General features: G+C 38.1%; 3 protein-coding genes across 7 annotated transcripts in view; 2 read left to right on the top strand and 1 right to left on the bottom strand.

Annotated features, from left to right (window-relative positions):
* Positions 1-1,468: 1,468 nt before the first annotated feature.
* On the top strand, positions 1,469-4,386 carry LOC149041168 (uncharacterized). Its single transcript, XM_089214517.1, has 3 exons — positions 1,469-1,756; positions 1,838-1,923; positions 2,186-4,386. The coding sequence occupies exons 1-3, from the start codon at positions 1,577-1,579 to the stop codon at positions 2,601-2,603; spliced, it is 684 nt and encodes a 227-aa protein (XP_089070643.1). The 5' UTR covers positions 1,469-1,576; the 3' UTR covers positions 2,604-4,386.
* Positions 3,266-6,319, bottom strand: LOC149041167 (uncharacterized). The gene has a single exon (XM_089214511.1). It carries the CDS (start codon positions 5,717-5,719, stop codon positions 3,266-3,268), a length of 2,454 nt encoding a protein of 817 aa, XP_089070637.1. The 5' UTR covers positions 5,720-6,319.
* A 103-nt stretch (positions 6,320-6,422) lies between these two features.
* Positions 6,423-23,127, top strand: part of LOC113679181 (uncharacterized) — a 48,429-nt gene continuing 31,724 nt past the window's right edge. Inside the window, exons 1-2 of one of the 5 annotated variants that reach the window (XM_089214476.1) lie at positions 6,423-6,490; positions 13,284-13,404. The gene's annotated coding sequence lies outside the window, so the exon portion shown is untranslated. Of the gene's footprint in view, positions 6,491-12,157; positions 12,557-12,941; positions 13,195-13,283; positions 13,405-18,991; positions 19,132-20,465; positions 20,599-23,127 lie in introns of those variants that run through there. The other 4 variants (XM_089214481.1, XM_089214477.1, XM_089214474.1 and 1 more) reach the window with 4 other exon arrangements.

Raw genomic sequence — 23,127 nt, 5'->3', positions numbered from 1 at the left:
CCGCCAACTCGAAGAAAATCGACCACATCTTTTCAGTCATTTACTATCAGGCTACTTGAAGTTTCCGTCAACTCGAACTAGTTTTACTTATACTTTACTTTGGCTAACATTTATCCAGATGAGTCGAACTTTATTGAAGTAAAAAATTAGGTCATAAAGCTGATTGACACTTTCTTATCTTTAGTTACGATCGATGCCTACGTAATAGCATTCATGAATTAGAAGGATACGATTATACAATAATGTTATCGGTGCAATAGCTCAATGATATTACATCAGAACAAAATATTCTTGTGTAAAAGGTTAAGGTACGCCACGTGATTATCTAAAATGCGGAAAATGTTTTCATTTGCTTAGTTAGCAATATTTCATGCTGTTACAGCAATTAAAACAGACTTTGTTACTCGCTGCAACGCACAGATAGTGTAGGAGACGACTGGAAGAGCAATGTCAAGAGGACATGCTAAAGTCATTCTTGTCTTCTTTTTCTATAGCGGGTGGTGTCAAGAATTGGAAACGCAAAAACAGAATTTGATAGCTTATTATTTAAAATATAATCCAAGTTTACTTTGGCAAGTGCGTTAAAATTGCTCTTAAACCCATTTAAAGAATAAGATTACATGCTGGAGTGAGTCAGCTTGACTTCCACGAATACATCTCTGAGAAACTGTTTTTCTTTTACTCCACTTTCCAACTCAGTTGTGCGCACTGCTCGATATATAGGCTGTCATTTCAGCACGGCCATAAATGGTGCATACGTTTGCCGTTTTTTCAAGTAACGCTTAAGTACCGTAACGCCGAAAAAGCTGACGTTCAATTTTTTTCCTACCAAGGTAAGTATTTATCACTCAGTCTGGTTCGCCTAATTCGTTTAATTCATGGGTTGCTTATTACATAAAGCATTGAGTCTCATAAAATCGTATTTCTAGTCATGCATAATGCTGAGTTTGAACACTTAGTAGCAAAGTCCTTTCTTTAACCAATGCCAAAAAATAGCTTTATGGCACAAGTTCAGCGTGAACTTCCGTACTATTCAAATAAAGCACAAGAGAGCATGTTGCAATCTGTGCGATTTTAGGGATTCAAACTGAGCCCATGCGGAAAGCTTTATTTTCTTTTGGATAAGCAAAGAAGGAAGAGGGCAGAAGGGACTGAGATTTTAGTTTTCATTACCACTCGAAAGTTAGTTTTTCGGTTTTAATTGAATTTAATTAAAAACTGTTTTTAACACACCTTTTCAGATAACAATCGTACGATCGTATCGAGCCGCCATGTTTGTTTTGCATGTGCCTATGTAACGCTTCAACGCGTTTGAGATCGTGGAAAGAGTGAAAGAAGCTGAAGAAGACCTTGATAAATGCTTTTTGTCTACCGTTGGTAAATTAAAATAATTAGAATAATTGGAAAGTCAGTTTGCTTATGAGATGAATGGCTTTGATACCCATTTGTCAGCTTACGAACTGAATTACTCATGGCCAGAAATCTGTGACAGTCAGCGGTTTGAAACGGGGGCTCGTGTATCCCAAAAAATTCCTAGTACGCATGCGTTCTTGCATCAGATTACATACAGCAAATTATGGCGAGCGGCGTAAGGGATTCGAGCAAAAATAGCCGCGGTTTATTTCTTCAATTACACAATGTTTCTTCTGCGGACCTTCTTTGGGATGAGAAAAAAAGTAGAAAAAGGAAAGCTAATGTTTCTTCTGATTATTTTGCCGTGGAAAGGTTAATCTCGAGGAGGACATCACATGGAACGGTGAGTTCACAATTTGCCCTGGTCTACGATGTATGTCATTAATTTTCTTACATGCTAAAGTTTTATAATTAAAATCTTCAGGTTCAATATTTAGTGAAATGGAAGGGATACAGCGCGTTTCATAATAGTTGGGAAGATGAAGATAACTTGACTACCGATCTTATTAGGTATTTATTGATGTATCATTTTTTCAAACTGTACTTAAATTACCATTACAATTGAACATGCTGAAATACGGAATTAACAAGAGAGATGCACTCGTATAAGCTCATTCATAGAAAGGTTTATACTTAACTAATTTTTTTTCACCAATAATACACGCAGTGATCGCTGCTTTTCTTTTTCTTCTGCCTTTGCATTGCTTTGAGTATTACTTGTTCATAGACAACCCCTCTTACAATGTTTCCATTTTCATTATTTTTCTTACAGAACTTATGACAAGCCAATTGTTGATAAAGAGAGGCTAACTCGAAACGTTGATAACCTGAGATTATCAGTCCTCTTTAAATTAAGAAGTAAATCAAGGTCTAATGCTATTTTGGACTTTGATCATGATTGTTTTCGTTTTTTGTTTTATGGTAAAGGAAGGGAGGGAAGGGAGAAGGGGTATACTTTGTTAGATAAAGATGATTTTAAAAAATGTGATTTACCAGAAAACTGGGATAGGGTTATTGATTGTAATGGGGATGGGGTAAGGGTTAAATATCCATTTAAAATTAGATTGTTTTTAGCAAAATCACCAAAAACATATTCTATTATAAATGGGAAAATTCAAGAAGATCAGAGAATGTTAACTGAGAAACTATCAATTGATTTCAGTCGCCAACCTGTAACTATTCAATCATAGATATTATAAACAGAAAGTGAAATTGAAATGAACTGTAATGGCTTTAGGGACTGTAAGGGGTTCCACCTGAACGCAAAAGCTGATAAGAATATGACCAACAAGTGAGTTGAATGTACAAAATATACATGGCCCCTATCTGATAACCCTAGGCTTAATCCACAGTATGAATTTGCTTGAAATTGCTTTTATTTACAAAGTTAATTATAATTTTGTTGAGTTGATGTGTTTTCACTGCACTCTTTGCTTATCATGTAGCTTTTCATGTGAGTTTGTTTATATAATTTTGAATGTGTAAGGGAATCCCCCCTTAGAGTAACTAAAGCCATTTCATGCTCCCAGAATACTAAATATTCCATATTTTCTCATTGACAAATTTCCTCCAGTTGTTTAATTAGTTCAGCCTTGGTTTTGTTGCTGAATCCTCTCGCATTTCTCTTCTTTAATTCTTCTTTCAATTGCTTCACTGTCATATGAGAACAGCTAGTGTCAGTGGTAGTGGACTCAGGGAGGGGATGTTCATTTTGAGCTTCAATAGATTGCTGGAGAGGATCTTGACTTAAATTTACTCGTGCCTTTTTTCGGTTTTCTTTAATTTCAACATCCCAGTAGCTCTCCTTGCGCTTCATGTAATTGCGTACTTCCCGCTCGTGTTCTTTAAGCTCCTACTGACGTTGCTCTTGTCGCAGAACATCTCCTGCAGAATCCCACTTGTTGGACTTTCTCAGAATTATTGCACGTGCTACATCATTGTTCTTTTCAACTCCTTGCCCTGTAAATATTTTGACTGAGTGGTGGAGCTCAAAGAACTTGGGAATGTGTGCTGCCATAATGTGCATGTATGGGGTAACTCTGGCTTTCTCATACCATTCTCTTTTGCCATTTAGACTGACAAAAAGAGAAATCCACTCTTTGGCTTTCATGAAAAATTCTGTGGGGTCTTTCTCAGGGTTCCAGTCATTGACAACTTTGTAAATTTCTGCAAACTCTGTCCAGACTTCAACCACAGTTGATGCTGTTTCTGGGTGGAGAATGCTATGTAGCTTACTGGGAAGGTCAGCTAAAAGGATCTTTTTGTCTTTTCCAAGGAGACTTGTCCAGTCATGTTTCCCGCTACCTTTCCCATCTGCATTTCTTTGTTCCCACACATCAAAAGAAACACCACAAGATTTGATTACCCTAATAAGGCTTTTTAGGTGTAATCCTGTTGCTGCCCCCTTTTTATGGTCTAAGTCATCATCTTTATCCCAGTCAAGGCACTCCTCCACTAGATTTCCAATCAAAATATCTGTGATTCTCAGCATTAAGTGCAGCTCGTCTACCACTATACGATCCAGTGGTATATTTAGTATAGGTTGTTTATCACAACAGTAATTATCTCTGGATTTTTTAGACATTTCAAACATTTCTTTCAGTGTTCTTGCTAAGGGGGGAGTGTTATAACTTGTATAGTCATTGTTGATTCTCCAGCGATCATTTTTGTGTGTTTTACACCAGGCACAAGCATAATTAGATGTTGCTCCCTTCAGTCCAAGCATCAGTAAAATAAATTTATAATCACCACCAAGATATAATTCAGTTTGAATCTCTTGGCCATCCACATTCATTTTACCTTTGGCAGTCAAGTCATTTACCTCATTGAATAAACTCTGGAATGACTCTTTTATTGTGTGGTAACTCTCGGTTCCATTGACTATGCCAAGAGTTCTGTTTCCTTTTGCAGACATTACCGACTCCTCTGTTTGCAGAATGGAAAATGAAAGTAAAATAAAATTTGAATTTCTTGTCATTCTGGCACCATCACCATTGATTTTGACTTTGATTTTATCAGTGATGGGGTCAAAGTCACTGTTTTGCTTCAGGAAATCAGAGATATGTATTTTAAACACTGTTTCAGCGGAAGTTACTTTGGCCCCTTCAAACTTAGCATTTAGAGGTTCAATTTTGCACATTTTGTTCAGTTGATCACGGCATTGTTTGACCAAGTAGGACCTTGGTAGACTATCAGTGATCATGGAAATTTCGTGGTAAAATGAATCCCCCACACAAAATTTGTCCAGTAAGAAAAGGATTTTTTCAACATTCTCTTTTTCATGTGTGGACAAGGTACTATACTTTCTTTCTCCTGCTTGAGTGGGTAAATGTTGACAGTCTGGTTTACTTGTTATGTTGTGAACCACATCACTGTCTGATTCTTTGACAGTTAGCCCAACTAGTTCAACACCAAAGGAAGAGCAGAACCAGAGAGCAGCTTCGGCTCGTGAAATAAAAGTTTTCAAGGTCCTGAACTTATTTTTCACAGTTGAAAGAGGTTTTCCCTGGTATGAACTAACCCCCACAGAATTTTCCAATGATGCAATATAATCTTCAAGCTCTTTGTTTGTTTTCTGCAAAACTTGGGTTTCATTTTCCTTTTGGTTCACTGCCAGCATCATTTCCTCATAGATTCTTTCCTTCTCCAACTCTAAATCTTCATAGGCCTTTTTCCAATCTTGAAGCTCATTTTGTATGTTTTCAATTTCTTGATAGAGTTCATGTACAGGTTTTGTTTGACCCTCCATAACATGAAACTTTCGGACTCGGTTATCCAACTCTTTTCTTGCCCTGCCCTTAGTTTTTTTGTAATCTAATGAAATTTTATAAGCAATATTTAACAAAGCTTCATCGATTCCATCTCGTATATTTTCATCATCGCTAAAGGCAAAGCATTGCCCGAATGTGCACTTTTCCACCAAATCTATGTAGCTGAACCTTTTTGCCGTGGGTGAGTTTTCTGCTGCGCTTGTAGAAGGAGAATTTGCCTCTATCTCTTCACATCCGCTTGACAAATCTTGACCAAATCTTGATCTTGAAGTGTCACGCGACAGAACGTTTCGTTCTTGAACAGTTTTATGCCATTCTCTAAAAAGAGGATAAGGAATTTCCAAAGTAAAAAGCACTCTTTTCTCTTTTTCCCTCGCCTCATATCTTAATTCCGGTTGAGTGAATTTGATTGCATCCTTAAAACGCGAGCAACATTGACTAAATTCGTCGCTCATTTTACTTGCAAATTTTCGGAGATTGTGTAACGCCATTGTACAATTTATTAAAGGCACGGTTACATAGGTCAAGTAAAGCATTTTGGGATTCAAGATGGAGGACGAAGGGGCTAAAAACTACGGTTGACGGTCGACTAAAAACATGGCGTTTTCCCGAAATTTTTCTTGGGTTTTAAAAATGGCGTCACATTGAGAACTATTTAGCAGTATTTGGGCCGTTTTTCCACCAAGTTTGGAACCGATTTAGTGGCTTCAAAGGCTCCTATTTTTGCACTATAAATGAAGTTTAGCATGTGAACAAATCAGTTCGATCTGGAAGAACATTCCTGTGAACCCGTGAAGTGGGTTGATTTTCGACAATTTATGCTACCTTCGGACAGTTATTAAGAAAATGTATGGCGGAATGCGAGGATTTCTACGTCCAACAAAAATTGCTTCGGGAACCGCTTTAACACATGCAAATGCACACAGAGCACGCAGCGAAAGGTTGTACATATAATCCACTTTATTTTGCGATCTGGAAGAACTTGTCTCCTCTGGCGGTTGTAACACAGGAGCAATTATTAAAAGAAGGTTAGCTGAAAGCGCACTGTTTTCCTTGTAGTGATTTTGCGACTCGTTTGTAACCTAAGACCGAGTTCGACATCGATGCGCGTGCGTGGCGGCCATGCTGTCACGGATTTCTGGCCAGGTGACCTGAATAAGATCGTGTCAGTTCTTCCTTTAGCGCTGAAATGTGTCGTGGCGGAATGAGGAGCTTAGTCTAGCGAGAGAAGTTTATTCATATAGCGGAGATATATCAAACACATCTCCTTTATTTCGAGAAAACCTTGAGTGGCCCATTTTCCTCAGGTAAGCGGAATTTATCACGTTAAACATGCTGCTACTGCCGAATTACCGTCATTTTACAACTGAAAGTGCTTGTTATAGCCAAATTTAAACTTATTCAACTAAAAAGAAAAAATTGTTTGTACAATATCGTAAAATCATAGCAATTGTTGTCACAGCAAACATCAGAATATTGCGCATATCAAATATAAAGAGCAAACTGTCACAGCGAACGAACAGTGGAAGAATGTGATTGTTTTTAAAGTTTCAGTGTGTTGTGACCTCTGTTCGTAGTAATATTAACCTTTATTTACTGTTTACGAACCCAGCGTCGATTACGAATCTTTCTCAAGACGAAACACGAACGACTTAACCAATACTTCCCTTACGGGAACAAGGAAGTAAATCGCGATTAAAATGCAAATTTGATCTATTCAAATTGAGGAACTCAAGAGTTCTGTTGTCTCAAACTTCCTAAAAGGTTAAAACGGCACAGATCGATTTAGCGGCAGTTCAGGCTTTAAGGCGTATTCATCTCTATATTTTCATATTTGATACACAGGCTCGTGAAAGGAACTTAGTCTGATTTCTTCAGTTGTTCAGAACTGTGAGTCCATCGTTGAAACTGCTCTGAAGGTCGCCCAGAAGTAGATACTGACTCAGTAATATGCCTTTGTTTATAAAGTCTAAAATGCGCCGCAAAATTATGAATACCACTCTACCCCACTTATACACGTAAATAACGATACGAACCGACGTTTCGGAGTCTTCACGACGCCATTGTCAAGGTAAATGTTTGGATAATAAATTCTGTGAGCATTACGAACCGCTATAAATTTACATAATAAAGAATGCAAGATTAAATTACAGAAATACTTTAAAACAGATTTAGTTGGATTGCACGTTCAGAGTTGGTTTTCGTTCTCTGATGAATAACATCTCGTGCACTAAGCAATCGAGTCTATTTTTGCATTTCTTTAGAACAACGAAGCGCCTCAGTAGGTCTTCAGGGACCTTGTATAAGCGGCCGTTACCGCCTAAAATACTAGCATAATTAATGGTTTGTAATTGTTTAGGAATTCTTATAACCCCACTCGCTGGTTCAAACAGATCAAGAGGACTGTATCTTTCGATGTAACAATGATTGACTTTATCCAAACCAACAATCTATTGCGATATACAATTCTCACATATTCAACGGTCGTAACACAACGATCAACGATCAACGATCAACTATCACATTCTAAGTATGCAGAGTGCTCAATAAAAGTTCCCATGTATCTAAATTAAATGACTATTACAAAAGCGCACGTTCTTTCATCTTATTTAGCCTAAGAAAATGCATGCAGTTACATCATTTTCTATCGTAAATATACTTCGACTTTGTTTACATTATTGTGAAATCTAATGTCACGAAATCTAACTTCTTTACGCCACAAATGTCAATTTCTAATTGATATCTAATCACAAAATAATCAAGTTAAGCATCACCTATTTATTTCCCGACAGTAATAAACAGAAATGGTCTAATTGTCTTTTGGAGAACGTTTTATCTTATCTTGAGAGATTTATTTATTTAAAATACAAATAGACAAGTCGCCTTGGGTGAAATATAACATTCAAACAAAAAATGGTATATGCAATTCAGAAACAGTGTAGTCACCCTTGTTGAACTGCACGAGTGACCAAGTGTTAACTGAAATAATTCAGGGTCGAAATGACAAACGGCTCAGCTAACTGTAGTTTGGTTCAGTGACGTGACACAAACGGTTCAGAGTAGTGTGAAATGGCAAATCGGTAAATGGTGAATCGTAAGCCGCAATAGTTTAGTATCGCGTCAATCTACTCATCGAAAAGTAAAACGGTTTAGCGTGACCCCAATTGGCTTAGCGTGACGACAAATGGTTGAGCACAAACCGAAATGGTTTAGTGTTACAGCAGTTGGTTTAAGCCGTAACCGCCAAAAATACAAAAGTGAAATGGACAAGTCAAGCTTGAAATGAAACAGGTAATTTAGTTTTAACAACCGAGTTTAAAACGTAAATTGGCCACCGTAAAGAGTGAAAAAGCTGGCGTTTCGAGCTTTAGCCCTTCGTGAGAGCGATTGGTCTGACGAAGGGCTAACGCTCGAAACGTCAGCTTTTTCACTCTTTACGGTGGCCAATTTACGTTTTCAACTCAGTTGTTAACGCTAAATTACCTGCTATACTCTCCCACCGACGCAGCAACACTATTTCCTTGGAAACTTACCCCCTTCAATGATTTGAAATGGAACAGTCTCTCTATGGGGTCTTACGTCACAACCCTTACGTCATTCAGATCGAATTTGGCGCGAAATTCACCAGAACGAGGTAATCGCCAAGCTGTCCACTCGACGTTCAACACGGAAAGAAATTGTTTCTGCAGCCTCGTCTACTATATCCAGCTCCAGCGAGCCTTATTCCGGTAATAATCATTTTTTATGTTTGCCTATTTTAGCCTATCTTTGTCTATTTTATCACGAGCTTGATAACTACTTTATTGAAAAGGAAAATCAAGATTTAAGAGGTGAGAAACGAGCGGTAGAAGAATCTTTGAAGAATGAAATTACCAAGCCACAGAAACTTGAGGAAAAGCTCGACGGCACAGAGAGAAGCTGCAAGTATCACAATAAGGGATCCAAAGATTCCAACGTAGTGAATTTTCACTCGCTTTGCAACTTCATTTACGGCCGTCACAACGACAGGATAAAGTTTACGGTTGGTTTTGTTCTTGTCTTCTTTCTGAGTAAAACCTCGTCGGAGTAACGTTTTGAGACTCTCCTTTCCCTCGCAGCTAGCATGTTTACAAATGTTAATTGTCACTCATGCGGGTGATACTCTAATGCGCAAGTGCAGTAGTGAAAGCATTGTCCGCGCCAGCCTTGACGCCAATCAGAACAAATGTTCGTGCTTATGGGAAATAAGTTTGATAGGCAGTAAATGATATTTCAGATGAAACCGTTTTTATCGAGCTACTGAACGTTCAGTAGCTTAATAATCAGTTAATGAAAATGAAAGAAAGCTCAATCCTATATTTCACAATAATATCTTTTTACTATATAGTTAGAAACCATACAGTTATATGTAGTTTACAGTGAAAACTGCTGTACTTTAAATGGAGAATTCTTACCATGATTACGCGTGACCATGGTAAGAATTCTCCATTTTGCTGCCTCAAGATAAAAAAAGCATCTGAAACAAAAGGAATGACATAGATACACATTAAATGCATCATTTTACGCGACAGCACATTTACAGTCTAGGCAGTCAGAACCATTGCTAGAAAACGTGATAAAGCGATTCATTGTTTTAAGACGACGAAACTACAACTAAAGGGCGCCTACAAACTTTAAAAACCATACAGTTAAAAACTATATAATAATATATATTTTATGGTAAAAACTGCTGTTCTTTAATGGAGAATTCTTCTCATGGTTACGCGTGACCATGGTGAGAATTCTTCATTTTACTGCCTCAAGATAAACTATGAATCTGAAACAAAAGGAATGAGAAAAATACTGATAAAATGCATCACTTTACGCAACAGGACATTTAAAGTCTAGACAGTCAGAACCATAGCTAACTACAACTAAAGGGCGCCTAAAAACTACAGGGTTGTGACATAAGACCTCACAACGACTGTTTCATTTCAAGCTTAACTTGTCCATTTCACTTTTTTGGCGGTTACAGCGTAAACCAACTGCTGTGACACTACACCATATCGGTTTGCACTCAACCATTTGTCGTCACGCTAAACCCTTTGGGGTCACGCTAAACCCTTTGGGGTCACGCTAAACCGTTTCATTTTGCGGTGAGAAGATTGATGCAATACTAAACTATTGCGGCTTACGATTAACCATTTGCCGATAACTTAAGCCATTTCAAACTACTCCGAAACGTTTGTGTCAAGTCACTGAACCAAAGTACAGTTAGCTGAACCGTTTGTCATTTCCACTCTGAACCAAGGGTGGCTACACAGTTTCTGAATTAGATAAACCATTTTCTGTTTGAATATTTTATTTCACCCAAGGCAACTTGTCTATTTGTATTTGAAATAAATCTCTTAAGATAAGGTGAAACGTTCCTCTAAAGACAATTAAACCATTTCTGTTTATTACAAACCATTTATTATGCCTGTACTTTTGGCGGTGATGGCCACCTATAACCTTGCCATGTTTGTCTTGGTAGTGTTTATATATGAAAGATGACCGTTGTTTATGTCCGTCCACACTCACGTGTAAGTGTCTGCGCGTATAGCCCACATAACTTGCATCACACAGGTTACAATGACAACCATAAACAACGCGTTGTTGGTTTTCGATCTGTGGCTTTTTCTCTTCAACTTTTAGGTCTTGGTTGATTTTACGGCTGACGAGCACAGGTTGGACTTTGTCTGTACTTTCAGGCTGAGGTCCTTGAGTTATTTCTTGACATAATCTGCTGATTCTTGGTCTTTTACCTTTCCTTCAGCTTTTCATCGAGCCATTTAGCAAGAGCAAAGTTTTATGTGTGCGTTGCTGATAATATAACTCACATAGCTAACTGTTCTGTATGGGTTTTTGTAACCCATATAGGTGTGCCAATCTGGAGCCTGAAGGGCAAACAGAGTCCGCAATGATCTTTGGTAGGATTCTACGTACAGTGGAGTCTGCGATCTTCTCCTTCTGGAGTAGGGGGTGATAGTTTTTCTGTGATCTGCCCTTGGTTTTGAGTCCCTCCAAAGGGAGGGCACAAAATTTGTTCGTAACGTTCATGGAAACTTCAGGTAATATTCGTAGATACTCGGACTTGTCCTTCACCACTGTTCGATGTTGCACTGTGACGAATCTCTTTCTAACTACTTTTGAAAAAATAGGCAGTCTAGGCTTCACAAATTTAGCTCCTCTTTTCGTCATAGGTCGCTTATTTATGTCATATGCCCTCTCTTCAAATAAATTTTTTTCCGTGAAGTTTCCACGATGTGCAGATCACACCTATTTAGATATTTCTGCAGCGAAAAGTTTTCAATTTTGCGCCTGAGACGCCTTTCGTAGTGTCACGGCAAGAACTGCAAAAATTATATCTTCGGAACTTCTCGGCATACTTCGCTGATTCAAACGGTAAAAATTTCTATCCTTAAAAAAAAACATCTTTCCTCTAAGTTTTCATGATGCATTGATCATTCCTTTTAAGTCTATTAAGATATTTCTGCAAAGAAAAGTTTTGTTTTTTTAATCACGCCGCCATCCTCAAATGAGATGTTTATCGTCTTCTGTAGTGTCACGGGAAGAAGTAAAAAAATTAAATCTTTGGTTTTTCAGGAACAAAGTAATTAGTTTCAAATTCATCCTTGTTTCTCTAGTGCATACTGTGCCCAATAATCGTCAGTTCGAATGTCGATCTACGAAGATACTTCGAAATAAACAATAAGTGACAACGGGTCAAAATTGAGTGAAGTTCGGTATTCTACTGTTACCGTCACTCACTCATTACCTCATTCGATCATTTCGATAACATATGAGGCTTCACCACCTTATAAGAAGCAGTGGCCACAAAAGGTTGTAGTTCCCTGCCTTTATTTGCATGCAACTGCTTTTTTGCTTTGTACCGACTCTCGAGCGGACAGCTGCGAAGAACATTTACCCGATATGCCGCCAGTGACTATTAATTCGCTAAATTCGCTAAGCGTCGGGGTTTTTTTTGTAGGAGTACAGCAGTGCAGTATTGATGAGTTGTACAATCTCTATTAAAAGACACACATGGTAGTGCTTTTAACACAAAGCGCTCAAAGCACGTGGCCCATAGAAACGAGGATAATCTATAAAAGACAGACTCGTTGACCTTCAAACGAAGTCTCAAGTTTTAAAGTTCATCAGTTCACTAAAATGGCGGAAAGTGATCCAATGACAAATAACAACTGTGAACTTTGTTTTATACAGTTTGCCCCTGCTAAGTATATTTTCAGAAATGTTTGTGGTTAGACGGGCGTCATACGAAAACGAAATTGACGCACCTCGAGGACTGTTATCTTTCTTGTTTCCCCGAGAAATTGTTGAGATGAATCGACATGCTAGCATAACTTTAAAACAAGGTAGTAGTTTGTTCTGACAACGACTTTCATCTTTGTTCATAATTTCTTTTTAAAATCAGTAAAAATCAGCCACATCTGTTTAAAAATGTATCGTATGATTAATTTAAGGTTTCATCAAATCAAAGAAATACTTTTACAGACATCACTTTTTGCTTCTAAGAAAACACCCAAATGGTGGTCGTATTTTACTAGTTTGAGAACTATACCCGAAACGGAAAAGCGGATGTCTTCAGACGATATATTTGATTGCCTTTCGCGAATCAGGTTCTTTTGTTAGACATATTTAGATCGTATTTGAATTTAAAGTTACTGAAAGTCAAAATGTTTCTGAGCACATTATCCTGTTTTATATTAACTATCAGCCACAAACAATGCTCTCAGCTGCATGAGTTGGCAGCAGAAGGAGGAGTGCGTCATTCCTTGGCGTCGTTTATCTTTTCCATCGATAGCGCAGCTACGGATCTGTGTAAATATTTTGTTCGGCGCAGCTTTTCAATTAAGCTTAACAGGAAACTAAAAATGCAATTTATCATTGAGAAAGAGCTTTTAGACAATGGATAATAGTCTGGCTCTGATTCAAAAGAAAAACGATCTCTACGACCATACACATCCTCGGTTCCTACTTCATCTCCACCCTGGTATGTCTAATATAGATTAGTGATTAATGGCGATCTGCTTCAACTCAGTATAAATTTAGTAAGATTGCTGATGTTTCTCTTTGTTACAGAAATTCAATAACTTCACAATCCGAACAAGTCATTCCATCAGCCAGATTGACTCCATCTTTGAAAAAAATTGGCATTGTAGGAGCTGGGACCCAGACAGTGTAAACAAGAAATAGAGTCAAGGTAACTTACCGTTAATAATTTTTTCCCATTGTCATGAAATACTTCAAAATGAGATAAACTTGAAGCCTGTCGCCAACAGCTTCGAGGTTCCTTTCCGTCGCCCCTCGATAATTTGTTGCGAGAAAAGCTAATGAGCTCGACTTGTGTGGAAGCTCATTGAGAAATCAATAAATGCTATGGCTTTTACAGACCAATTTAAGTTTGCCGTATTATCAGATGTTTCCACTATTTCTCAGACTTCAACGATCCGTAAGCAAATTAACAAAGTGAAAACCCGCGTCTGGTGTTTGTCTTCCTACAGTCTACAGCTAATCACTGCCAAAATTCCAGTATCGCAGCTGTAAAAGTGAAATTGATGAGGGAACTATTTTGCAAACGCTTCCAAGCTTTCTTAAAATTCCAAAAATTGATCAAGATTTCTGGAATGAAAAGTTATCGGTACAATCACCATACTGAAAGCATACGGTCAAAACTCATATGTTCCAGATGGTTCCTGTAAATCATTGGATTCTATTTTTATCATGACATTTTCAGTACGTTTGAAGGAAAAAATCCTTATTGAACCAAACTAACCAACGCATGCCTGTTTCAACATCGCAAACATAAAACTTGTTTTCTTCCAAACCCGAAAAGTGTCAGCAACTGAGCCTTTGTGGAAACAGGGCATATAATTTCCCGTATCCGTTTGAACCCTTACTGAGCAAATGACGGAAGACCAGTTGTTTGTCTTAGTTTGAGGTTTTCGAAAACAGCGGAAAAGGAAGAAGCATTAACGATGGTAAGCGAAGACTCACGCAAGAAAAATTTTGAAATAGCTGTGTCTTCGTGCAGATTTCACTGTAAGGCCCACTGAATAGCCCTTTTTTTAGATACCAGCGCCATATTGGACATGTAACGGCGCACACGTGAAAGCGAGAGTGATATCTCTGTGGGCGATTTTGGGGAAATTAGCACGTGGGCAGTAAAATTGTTCGATTTTTATGGAAAATGGATGGTCCTAGCCGAAATCCCGGCAAAGCTAATTTTTCTTTTAAAATGAAAGGAAAGCAGTGTGCCGCTTTCGGTTGTTCAAGTACATTTCATGGCCCCATTGATTTGCCTACGAGCTTTCACTTCTTCAAGTTTATACACGTAGGCATGTATTTTTGCTAAGTATTTATCGTTTTATACTTATTTCATTCTCTGTGAATCATGAATGGGGGAAACTATTGTTGAAAATTAGTACAAATGAACTATTAAGTACCTGAATTGCTTTAAGTTCAACAGAGTTCTTTTTATTCCAGCAGTAAATCAATAAGTTCAGTACTGCTCACCTGTTTACTTCATGGCTTGCCAAAAACACTGCTAGCAGAGAAACTCTTCGAAAGTTACTGCTTTTAATAAAATAACCAAGACACTGTATCTTCAGAGTTGTCACTTATTATGGCAGACCGAGAAAACTGACACAAATTTGGTAGCAATTGTGACAAAAGAAGTTTTCAGTAGTTGTTGTTTTTTTGTGATAGCATAATAATCCACTAAGGATGCTTGGTGGAACTCTCAAAAAATATTTTGTGTGCATTATGTATCAATCAATTTGATGCTTCAAATTGAAAAAAAGACAAAGTGGGTTTCACCAACAAAAAGAGATCTCAAACAGAGATGAACTATGACACTAGATTCTCTATGATTTAAGATTCTCTTTCAAACAAATCTTGTGGTAACTGTAACAGAATAAAATGAATATCTTGATTGGGATATATTTCTCAGTATTCTTTTGAAATGTCTTCTTTACATCTCAAAATTAGATCATCATAACATTGGTTAACACAATGCAACAAGAACTATTCTAGCAAACCTTTGTGTCAGAAGGTCTCTGAGTACTAAAATACTAAGAGTGGGAATATCAATTCATTGAAAGTTAATCTCTGACAGAAACTTAAATGTGTTAAAAGGACTAGTATTGTTGACATCAGTAGTTGAGGGAAAGCATTTAAGTCCCCTTCCTTTAACCCCTAAATACCCAAGATCTGATTGTTATTTCTCCCTTTTTAGCTGCTACACATTTACTTGTAAATAAGTTATGAGAACTTGATGTAAGATCAAGATAACTTCTACCTGATAAGTTTCAGTATAATTCTCATTATCTTTTTGCTGGATTGTGTTTGGATTTTATTGGGAGAAGTTACAAGAACCAGTCACTTTTGGGAGTTCTTAGATTGTCTGATATTTTGGTCTGATTCTTTCATTGCTGTCTTGCCACCTAACAAATTACTTAGAGTTGGGAACTTAAACGGTTTCCAATGAATCACAAGCATAATTTGTCCAGGGCCAGGAGGGTATGAAAATATTATGACAGTTTCCCTCATGAGTTGATAGAAAGAAAGGTTAAAATCCAGTGGTTCTCAGTACAGGCTCTATTTTATACTTATAAATACGGGAGGAAAAACTGCGGTCCGTAACTTACAGTACGGACTGACGAAACGAGGTTAAAAGAGAAAAGTCGGTAAAAAGATTGTCGGCGGATTACAACGCAAATATTAATACGCAACTCTGTGACGCAAGTGTTAATAAAAGACATGTTGTCCCAGCAAACACCACATTTTAAGAAGAACATGCCGACCCGAATTCGCGTTTTACTTATTAAAAATAAAACACACAACCAGTAACCACGAATCCTTTCAGCGGACCTTTGTTGAGATTGTCGGGGCTTCATAACCAGCCCGCTCCGCAGAAATGCCAAAAGTACCCTTTCTTTCCGCCACAACCGCGACTGAATTTTCCACAGGAAGCCTAAGTAGAGTATTGTGCTACCACCAGAAAAGTCGACGAAACACCGACAACGCAAATGTTCTTTTTCCCTCGATGATCTACATCGTAACTGTACAAATCATCAAGCCAGACCTAATGCTAAAAACTTCAAGATAATGGTCCTCGCTGATGCGTGGTATGTTCTTTGTCAAATGTTAGCCTCGAGGATGAGTTAAATTTAGTTCGGGTTGAGCTAAACTTAGCTTTGAAGAAACAAAGGCGAAAATAGTCAATGATCGTTGTACAGGAGTTCGATAAACAAGGAAACACATCATCGGAAATAATTTCGTTGCGCTTTAGACCACAAAAAACAGAGACTTGAACAGCAGGTATGATTTTATCTACGGAAATACCGAATAAATTAAGTTAGCAAGACAGCAACTCCATAAATTAAGAGATGGAATTCAGATCATAATAACAGCTGCTCGTGTTGTCTGGGGTAAACGTTTCCCTCAGAGCCTTAATTTCCGCAGAATTCATCGATATCAACTAGGGATCTGACGATGTGAAATTGTTTTCAGTTGGTTAACTTTACCAAAAGATGTCGAAGAACTTCCTAGGGAGGGCCTCTGCTAGCCACAGTTGTTACATTTTCAGCTCTAATTTTGTGCGTATAACAGACGTGAATTGATCACAGGAAATGGAGAAGTGAATCGTTTGTCAGAATTGCTAGTCAGTTGTAGTCGTAAGCCTGATCTGGACGCAAGTGTTCATTAATATAAAGTACAAAATTTGAAGCCAATTCGTCCGCCACGATTCGAACAACATGATTATGAATAAGCCAAGGTAATGACGTACTCGAACAGGGTGTACCAAGAGGGTTTCTTAGTTGCCCATGACCGCCTGTTTATGACATTACTTTTTTTTAAGTCAGTAAAATACAAATGTTGTACTTCAGGTTTGCGAAAACGCGCGAATCCGAAGAGTCTACAGGGCATAAATCGTTCCCAGTACCTGCTTTAGCTGCCCATGAATACGAGCTCGCTGTTGGAGTAGCGGTGCCCGTGAGGTGTTAAGAAATTCGTCACTGGACTAGAGTTTTTTTGTTTGTTTAAATGAAAAATCTGTCAACAAGCAGGGTAAAATAGGTGCGACGCCCAATTCGAAAAATTTGTTAAAATGTTTGCAAATCGCCAAATTTTCGTCAATCTTCAAAGGACCCGATGTCCTGCCTCGAGGCTTCCAAATTTTGGGGAAACAAACATTCATGTTTTTTAAACCATCAAGCTGTCATGATATGTAAGATATGCCTGGATAAAATACAGTTCCGCTAGTCTAGTAGTTTGGCGTGCGATGGCTGGGTAGGTTGAGGACACTTTGTGAACCTAGTGCTTAATTTTTGTAAGAGAAAAAGAGCATAACTTTCAAACAACGAAAGTAACGCATTACGTCACCTTGAAAGAAAGAAAAAAACCTAATTTATTTAAACTCACACAGGTATTTTGTGGCCTATTTTCTCTATTGTCTAAATACTTCTAAGCAAAAATAAAATGCATCGGTGCCACGCGTACTTTTGTCTTCCGAATCACAGTCGTTGTTTGGTCTCGTCATTCAACATCATCTATTCCCCGTTGGAAAGAGAGCGCGTTGCGTGACGAGACCAAAGAACTGTTGCGGAAAGGACTACGTTTACTGCCGTTCCTGTAACAGAGAGACAATCAAAATTATTCGTCTACAGTTAATTGCCTCAAAAATATAATTCTACGACTACGAAAAGCAAACTGAAACAGTAGACCCTTACCAAAGATATGTTACGGTCTCTGGTAGGTGAAGATACAGTGAAAAAAAGAACAAGATAATATTTCAAAGAAGGCTCATTGATTGGTTGTTGCCTGTGTGGACTTTGCCTCTGAGTATGAAATAAGTGATAAAATGCTGGTTGTTTACAAGGAATTAACACTCGTTAAGTCCAAGGTAGCTAAAAGCCAATTTTATTCGCAGACAAAGTCAAAACACGGGAAAATTGCGCGGAAAATTGCGGGAAAATTGCGCGGAAAATTCACTATCAGCAGCATTTAGTTCCACATGAATTTGTTTCAGTCGGGTTGGACGATGCGGTTAGAATCCGTGATAAACAGCAGGTTGTTTACAAGGAAATGACACGAAACGGAGCGAAGTCTAATGTGGCAAAATAGAATTTAAATGGTGGAATACAATTCAACCACGTAAAAAATTGCCCAATGTTCATGTAGTGCAATGATTGGGTATGTTCTGATTGGACTTTGAACGTTATTTTCATAGTACGTGATGTAATATCCGTTGTTTGAAGCGTACGTTGTGAGAAAAGGAGCGGAAAAACACGTTTTAACTTTAAAATGATATAAAAAGTTAAATGTGAACCTTTAATTTCCCGACGTTTATCGACGAGGCTCTTGCAAGGCTACAAACCATTACACTTATCAAATGAGCCCAATATTTCTGGTTAATGCACAGCTCCCCTGATTTCATGACATCATTTGCAAACGCTGTGATTGGTGCAAAATATCTGATAGCTGTGATATGACTGGTGGGAGATACATACCCTAATGCGGCGATCTGATGGTGCAAGCAACATACCACTATACACGATAACATATAGTTATTATTTTTTTAAAAAAATAAAAAACTAAAAAATGGTGCTATATAAGGAGCCACATGCAGTATCAGACTGCCTATTTTTATGATGTATTTACTATTGATCAGTTCAATAAGTCTTGTTCAATTCAGGAGACTATTTCATGGAGGAAATACCAGTCATATTTCTGCGTGACTTTAATAAACATATTTACAGGTGCTTACGACCTGTCACCCGCACTAAGAAAGCCAAATATGTAAATGTTGGCTGAGATGAGGGAAAAAATCAAATAGCTGATCAAAAAGTGACTAATGAATTAGTTAAAACTGGTCTGCGCAAAGTTTATCCTGACTTTGCTATATCAAGTCGTATATGATTGAGAGGTAAGCAACACTCACGGAAACAAAGCATTTGATGTGACTTCGAATTTGAGCTTCCGGAGTCATTTCTCTTCTTATGGAGACAGAAAATTCTAACACTTCAAAACCATTGCTGCGATCTTTAATATTATAAATAGCTTTCTTGGGAGACGTTTAGGAAATACAGAACAATCGAGATGATTATCAGTCAGTAAGGACACGATAATAGATATTTGATTAATGACTATTTTCCTACATAAACATCCTTCGACCGAAGAGCAGCACTTGCAGGAAATTTATCAAAAAGGGCTTTGGTGGCGAGCTCAGTGTTAAGCCAATTCAACCCTCAGTATTTAAATAAAAAAAGTCAGGATCGAAGATATATTTCCACGATTTCTGCGCGGGTACATGCAGGCAGCATTAAAATGTTTGGAGTGATCCTTTCTGTAAACAGTCAACAGTTCAGTAGTTTAATCCGATTAAAATTTCTTCAATCGCAAATTACCTGTGTGGATACGTTCGTGACTTGGTATCATCCACAGATCAGCATATGATTTATCTTATTGCATTTGTGATCATATTTCTCATCGAATATCAGGCAAAAAACAAAAATTTGCCTCGCACGAGACATGTGGTTTCGAAGTTCGCTTGACAATGGCACTTGGAAGCACAGGGTCGAAACCTGTCGAAGACTGAACATTTTCGGGTTTTTTTGTCCAGTTTCTTCAGTCGTGGCTCTCCTGTGCCGATCAGTTCATTATTTCTTATCAACTACAGGAGAAAATAATTGAAATATTTATTTTATTTATTTGAGAATGCAGACAGTCAAATTAAAAATGTGTCGTCGGCACAAAGGAAAATGTCGTCGCGAAAAGCTTTTGCTGTTTTTAAAATCCTAGAAAATGAAGCTATTATCAACCATTAGCTGCAATAATCGGGAAAGCTCGAATGATAATTAGTGTTATTACAAAAAAATAATCGAAATTACAAGCGAAATACAAACTTTTTCCGTTTTCCTTGTTTTGTATTTTGCATTGCTCAGGCAGATGACGTTAAAAGGAAACACGGATAAACGATCGCGAGCTTGTAACGTTAACTCGCTCTTTTTAGGCTAAGGCATTTTTTGCAATTTTATTCTTTCATAGAAAAAAGGTTCAGTCACGTGCAGTCTAAGCTCGCGGTCACCTTCATCACGTATATATGTGTTGCTTGCGTGGTTTATCATGAGATAGTCGCACGACCAAAACCACATTGAAAACAGCATTTTTCAGTTTATCCATTGGTTAACCACGTGCTGCAATCATTTCGCAAATTAGCAATATCTTAAAAACAAAACAAAACCCCCTAAATTGCATCTTCATTAGGAGGTCATATGAAATATTCCTACTTTTGCTTCTTTTGTCCGCCAACTTTGAGAACCGAGTAAAACTCGTTCAGATATGATTATTGTATCCATTGCTCGATACTGCTTTCATCATTCACATTGCACAGGTATGTCGCTCGCTTATCATGTTATGTTAACGCGACTCAGACGCAGCGTTTTTAGAGTACTTGAGCAGAAAAAAAGCAGTTGGGTAACAAATGACTTCTTAGACGTTTTGGTGTTTAGTATCGCAGAGCATTTTTACTCGTTGTTTGTATTTGAAACGTTGCAATTGAAAATATATATTGAATGCATATACCTTTTTTCTCATCAATATACAAACACCTTTTTAATGAGAAAAGAAAATATGAAAATATATTAAATATGTATGTTCAAATTGCAACGTTTTGAAAACGAGTGTGTATATGTATGTATGTATGTATATATATATATATATCAGGTGTACAATTTTGACTTTCGTAAAACAGTGCTCAAAACATAGGAGTAGAGCGATGTATATATTGTGGGAGGAAAAAGAAAAAGAAACTACAAGTTCATCCCCATAGACCTGTTTCGTGGTTGCCCACTCATCAGGGGATTTAAGGAAAATAATTTTTACCATCGCTTATATACAATATAATACAATTTATGCAGCGCGAAATTTAACAGTTTAGTTGTTGCGTAGGAGGGCTTTGATTCTTTGGTGGCAGGAAGACACGAGTTCATTACGTTTGTTTAGTGTTGATAGTTCGGGTCAGCAGATGATTAGGAATTTTTCTCTGAAGCAGAGATTACATCTTTTACTTGAGCTGTTGTACGGCGAGTGTGATGAGAGAATGCGCCAGGAAATAAAGTGCTCGATGTTGTTGTCTTTGAGGGTCCAGATGTGCTTGCTGAGTTCGGTGGAGTTTCTGTGTTTAGCGTGGCGGAATGATGCTGTGTGGTTTCGGTATCTTGTTTTGAAGTCATTCTCTGTGAGTCCGATGTACGTTTCTGTCGTGTTGTTGTCTTTGCTTGTAACGGTGGCTTGGTGAATTACTGATGGTTGCAGGCAGTTTCCGTCGAGCGGGCATGCGTTCTTTTGTCGGCAGTTGCATGTCTTGTTACTAATGGTAGCGGTGGCGGCAGTATCATCGGTCTGTATAGATGCGGTCAGGATGCGTTTATTATGGTTGTCGATTATTTGTTTCAAGTTGTACACCATCAAGATTACCTATGCCCTATGCGCTGTACGCTAGTCACATGAGAACTGAGTAAATAGCCTAACTTTCCAACGTCAGCTGAGTTGGTCACAATCCAGCCACGCAATCGGAAACGTAAGGGTTCTGCAATTTCTCCAACAGAAAATTGACTTCAAGTAAAGGACTTGGAGAGCGGCCATCTACTTCAAAGGAATATATTTCCTAATAGACTCAATGTTACCGTTTGTATTTTTAGCTGTTTGTGCCGCTCGTCCACATCCTGTAAAGGCTATCAGATTTAACCTTTCTATCCAATAAAGCTATCAAACTTCGGTAACGTTTTCTGTTTTGCTAGCATATAGGTTTTTTTAAAATTTTTAAAACTCGCTGACTCAGACGATTCAAATTACAAAAGTGCGTACATTTCAGGCAGGAGATGAATCATTCTTGATGACTTCTCTCGTGCTGATTTTCGCAATATGTATGCGAAGGAAAAGGCAATTCTTGTAGAGGAAGTCTCTTCAGACGAGGAGAATTCGACGGAACATGCAAATCCTGTCAATCCAAACTGATTGGCTGAACTGATTCCGTACGCTAGAGCCATGAAATAAGTACGGTCTTGGCCGAGGAACTGGCGAATCCAACTGCGGCGAAGGGATTGTAAATCGGTAGAAACGGAAAGCATTATTGAAGTCGTCAGCCATTTTCCGAACTTTAATAAACCACGAGGCAAACTTAGCCAGAGTATTTGGCACGCGTCATCGCTTATATACAATATAATACAATTTATGCAGCGCGAAATTTAACAGTTTAGTTGTTGCGTAGGAGGGCTTTGATTCTTTGGTGGCAGGAAGACACGAGTTCATTACGTTTGTTTAGTGTTGATAGTTCGGGTCGGCAGATGATTAGGAATTTTTCTCTGAAGCAGAGATTGCATCTTTTACTTGAGCTGTTGTACGGCGAGTGTGATGAGAGAATGCGCCAGGAAATAAAGTGCTCGATGTTGTTGTCTTTGAGGGTCCAGATGTGCTTGCTGAGTTCGGTGGAGTTTCTGTGTTTAGCGTGGCGGAATGATGCTGTGTGGTTTCGGTATCTTGTTTTGAAGTCATTCTCTGTGAGTCCGATGTACGTTTCTGTCGTGTTGTTGTCTTTGCTTGTAACAGTCACTACGCGCGATGCGATTGGCTGCGGCATTTATCAGGACAAGTTCTACCATCTCGCGAGGTAGTATAACTTGGCGTGAGTTTCCGGTCATATAGGCTAGATAATCGCTTGTTTTTCTGGTGAAAACAGCGTGTATCCTTAACTGGCTGAACTCAAGACGAACTGTTTTCACTGAATATCCGGACTTTTCCGACTTCATCTAACCAAAATAGTCCAAGTGAAAACACAACCAATATCGTAGGATATTTGCACTCTATTCGCGCGTTATTTGTACTCTTCTTTGTGCAGTTGGATAATAATTCGGAGTTAACA

Source organism: Pocillopora damicornis, chromosome 8 (assembly GCF_964200805.1).
Source record: "Pocillopora damicornis chromosome 8, jaPocDami1.2, whole genome shotgun sequence".
Lineage (NCBI taxonomy): Eukaryota > Metazoa > Cnidaria > Anthozoa > Scleractinia > Pocilloporidae > Pocillopora > Pocillopora damicornis.
The sequence above is the reverse complement of the archived record's forward strand: the minus strand, read 5'-3'. Positions and strand labels throughout refer to the sequence as shown.

Excerpts from the sequence above, each read along its gene's own strand:
- LOC149041168 (XM_089214517.1), top strand. The coding sequence starts at position 1,577 with ATGGCGAGCGGCGTAAGGGATTCGAGCAAAAATAGCCGCGGTTTATTT. Across the intron at positions 1,757-1,837 it reads GGAGGACATCACATGGAACG|GTTCAATATTTAGTGAAATG; the intron begins GTGAGTTCACAA and ends TAAAATCTTCAG. Across the intron at positions 1,924-2,185 it reads TTGACTACCGATCTTATTAG|AACTTATGACAAGCCAATTG; the intron begins GTATTTATTGAT and ends TTTTTCTTACAG.
- LOC149041167 (XM_089214511.1), bottom strand. The coding sequence starts at position 5,719 with ATGCTTTACTTGACCTATGTAACCGTGCCTTTAATAAATTGTACAATG.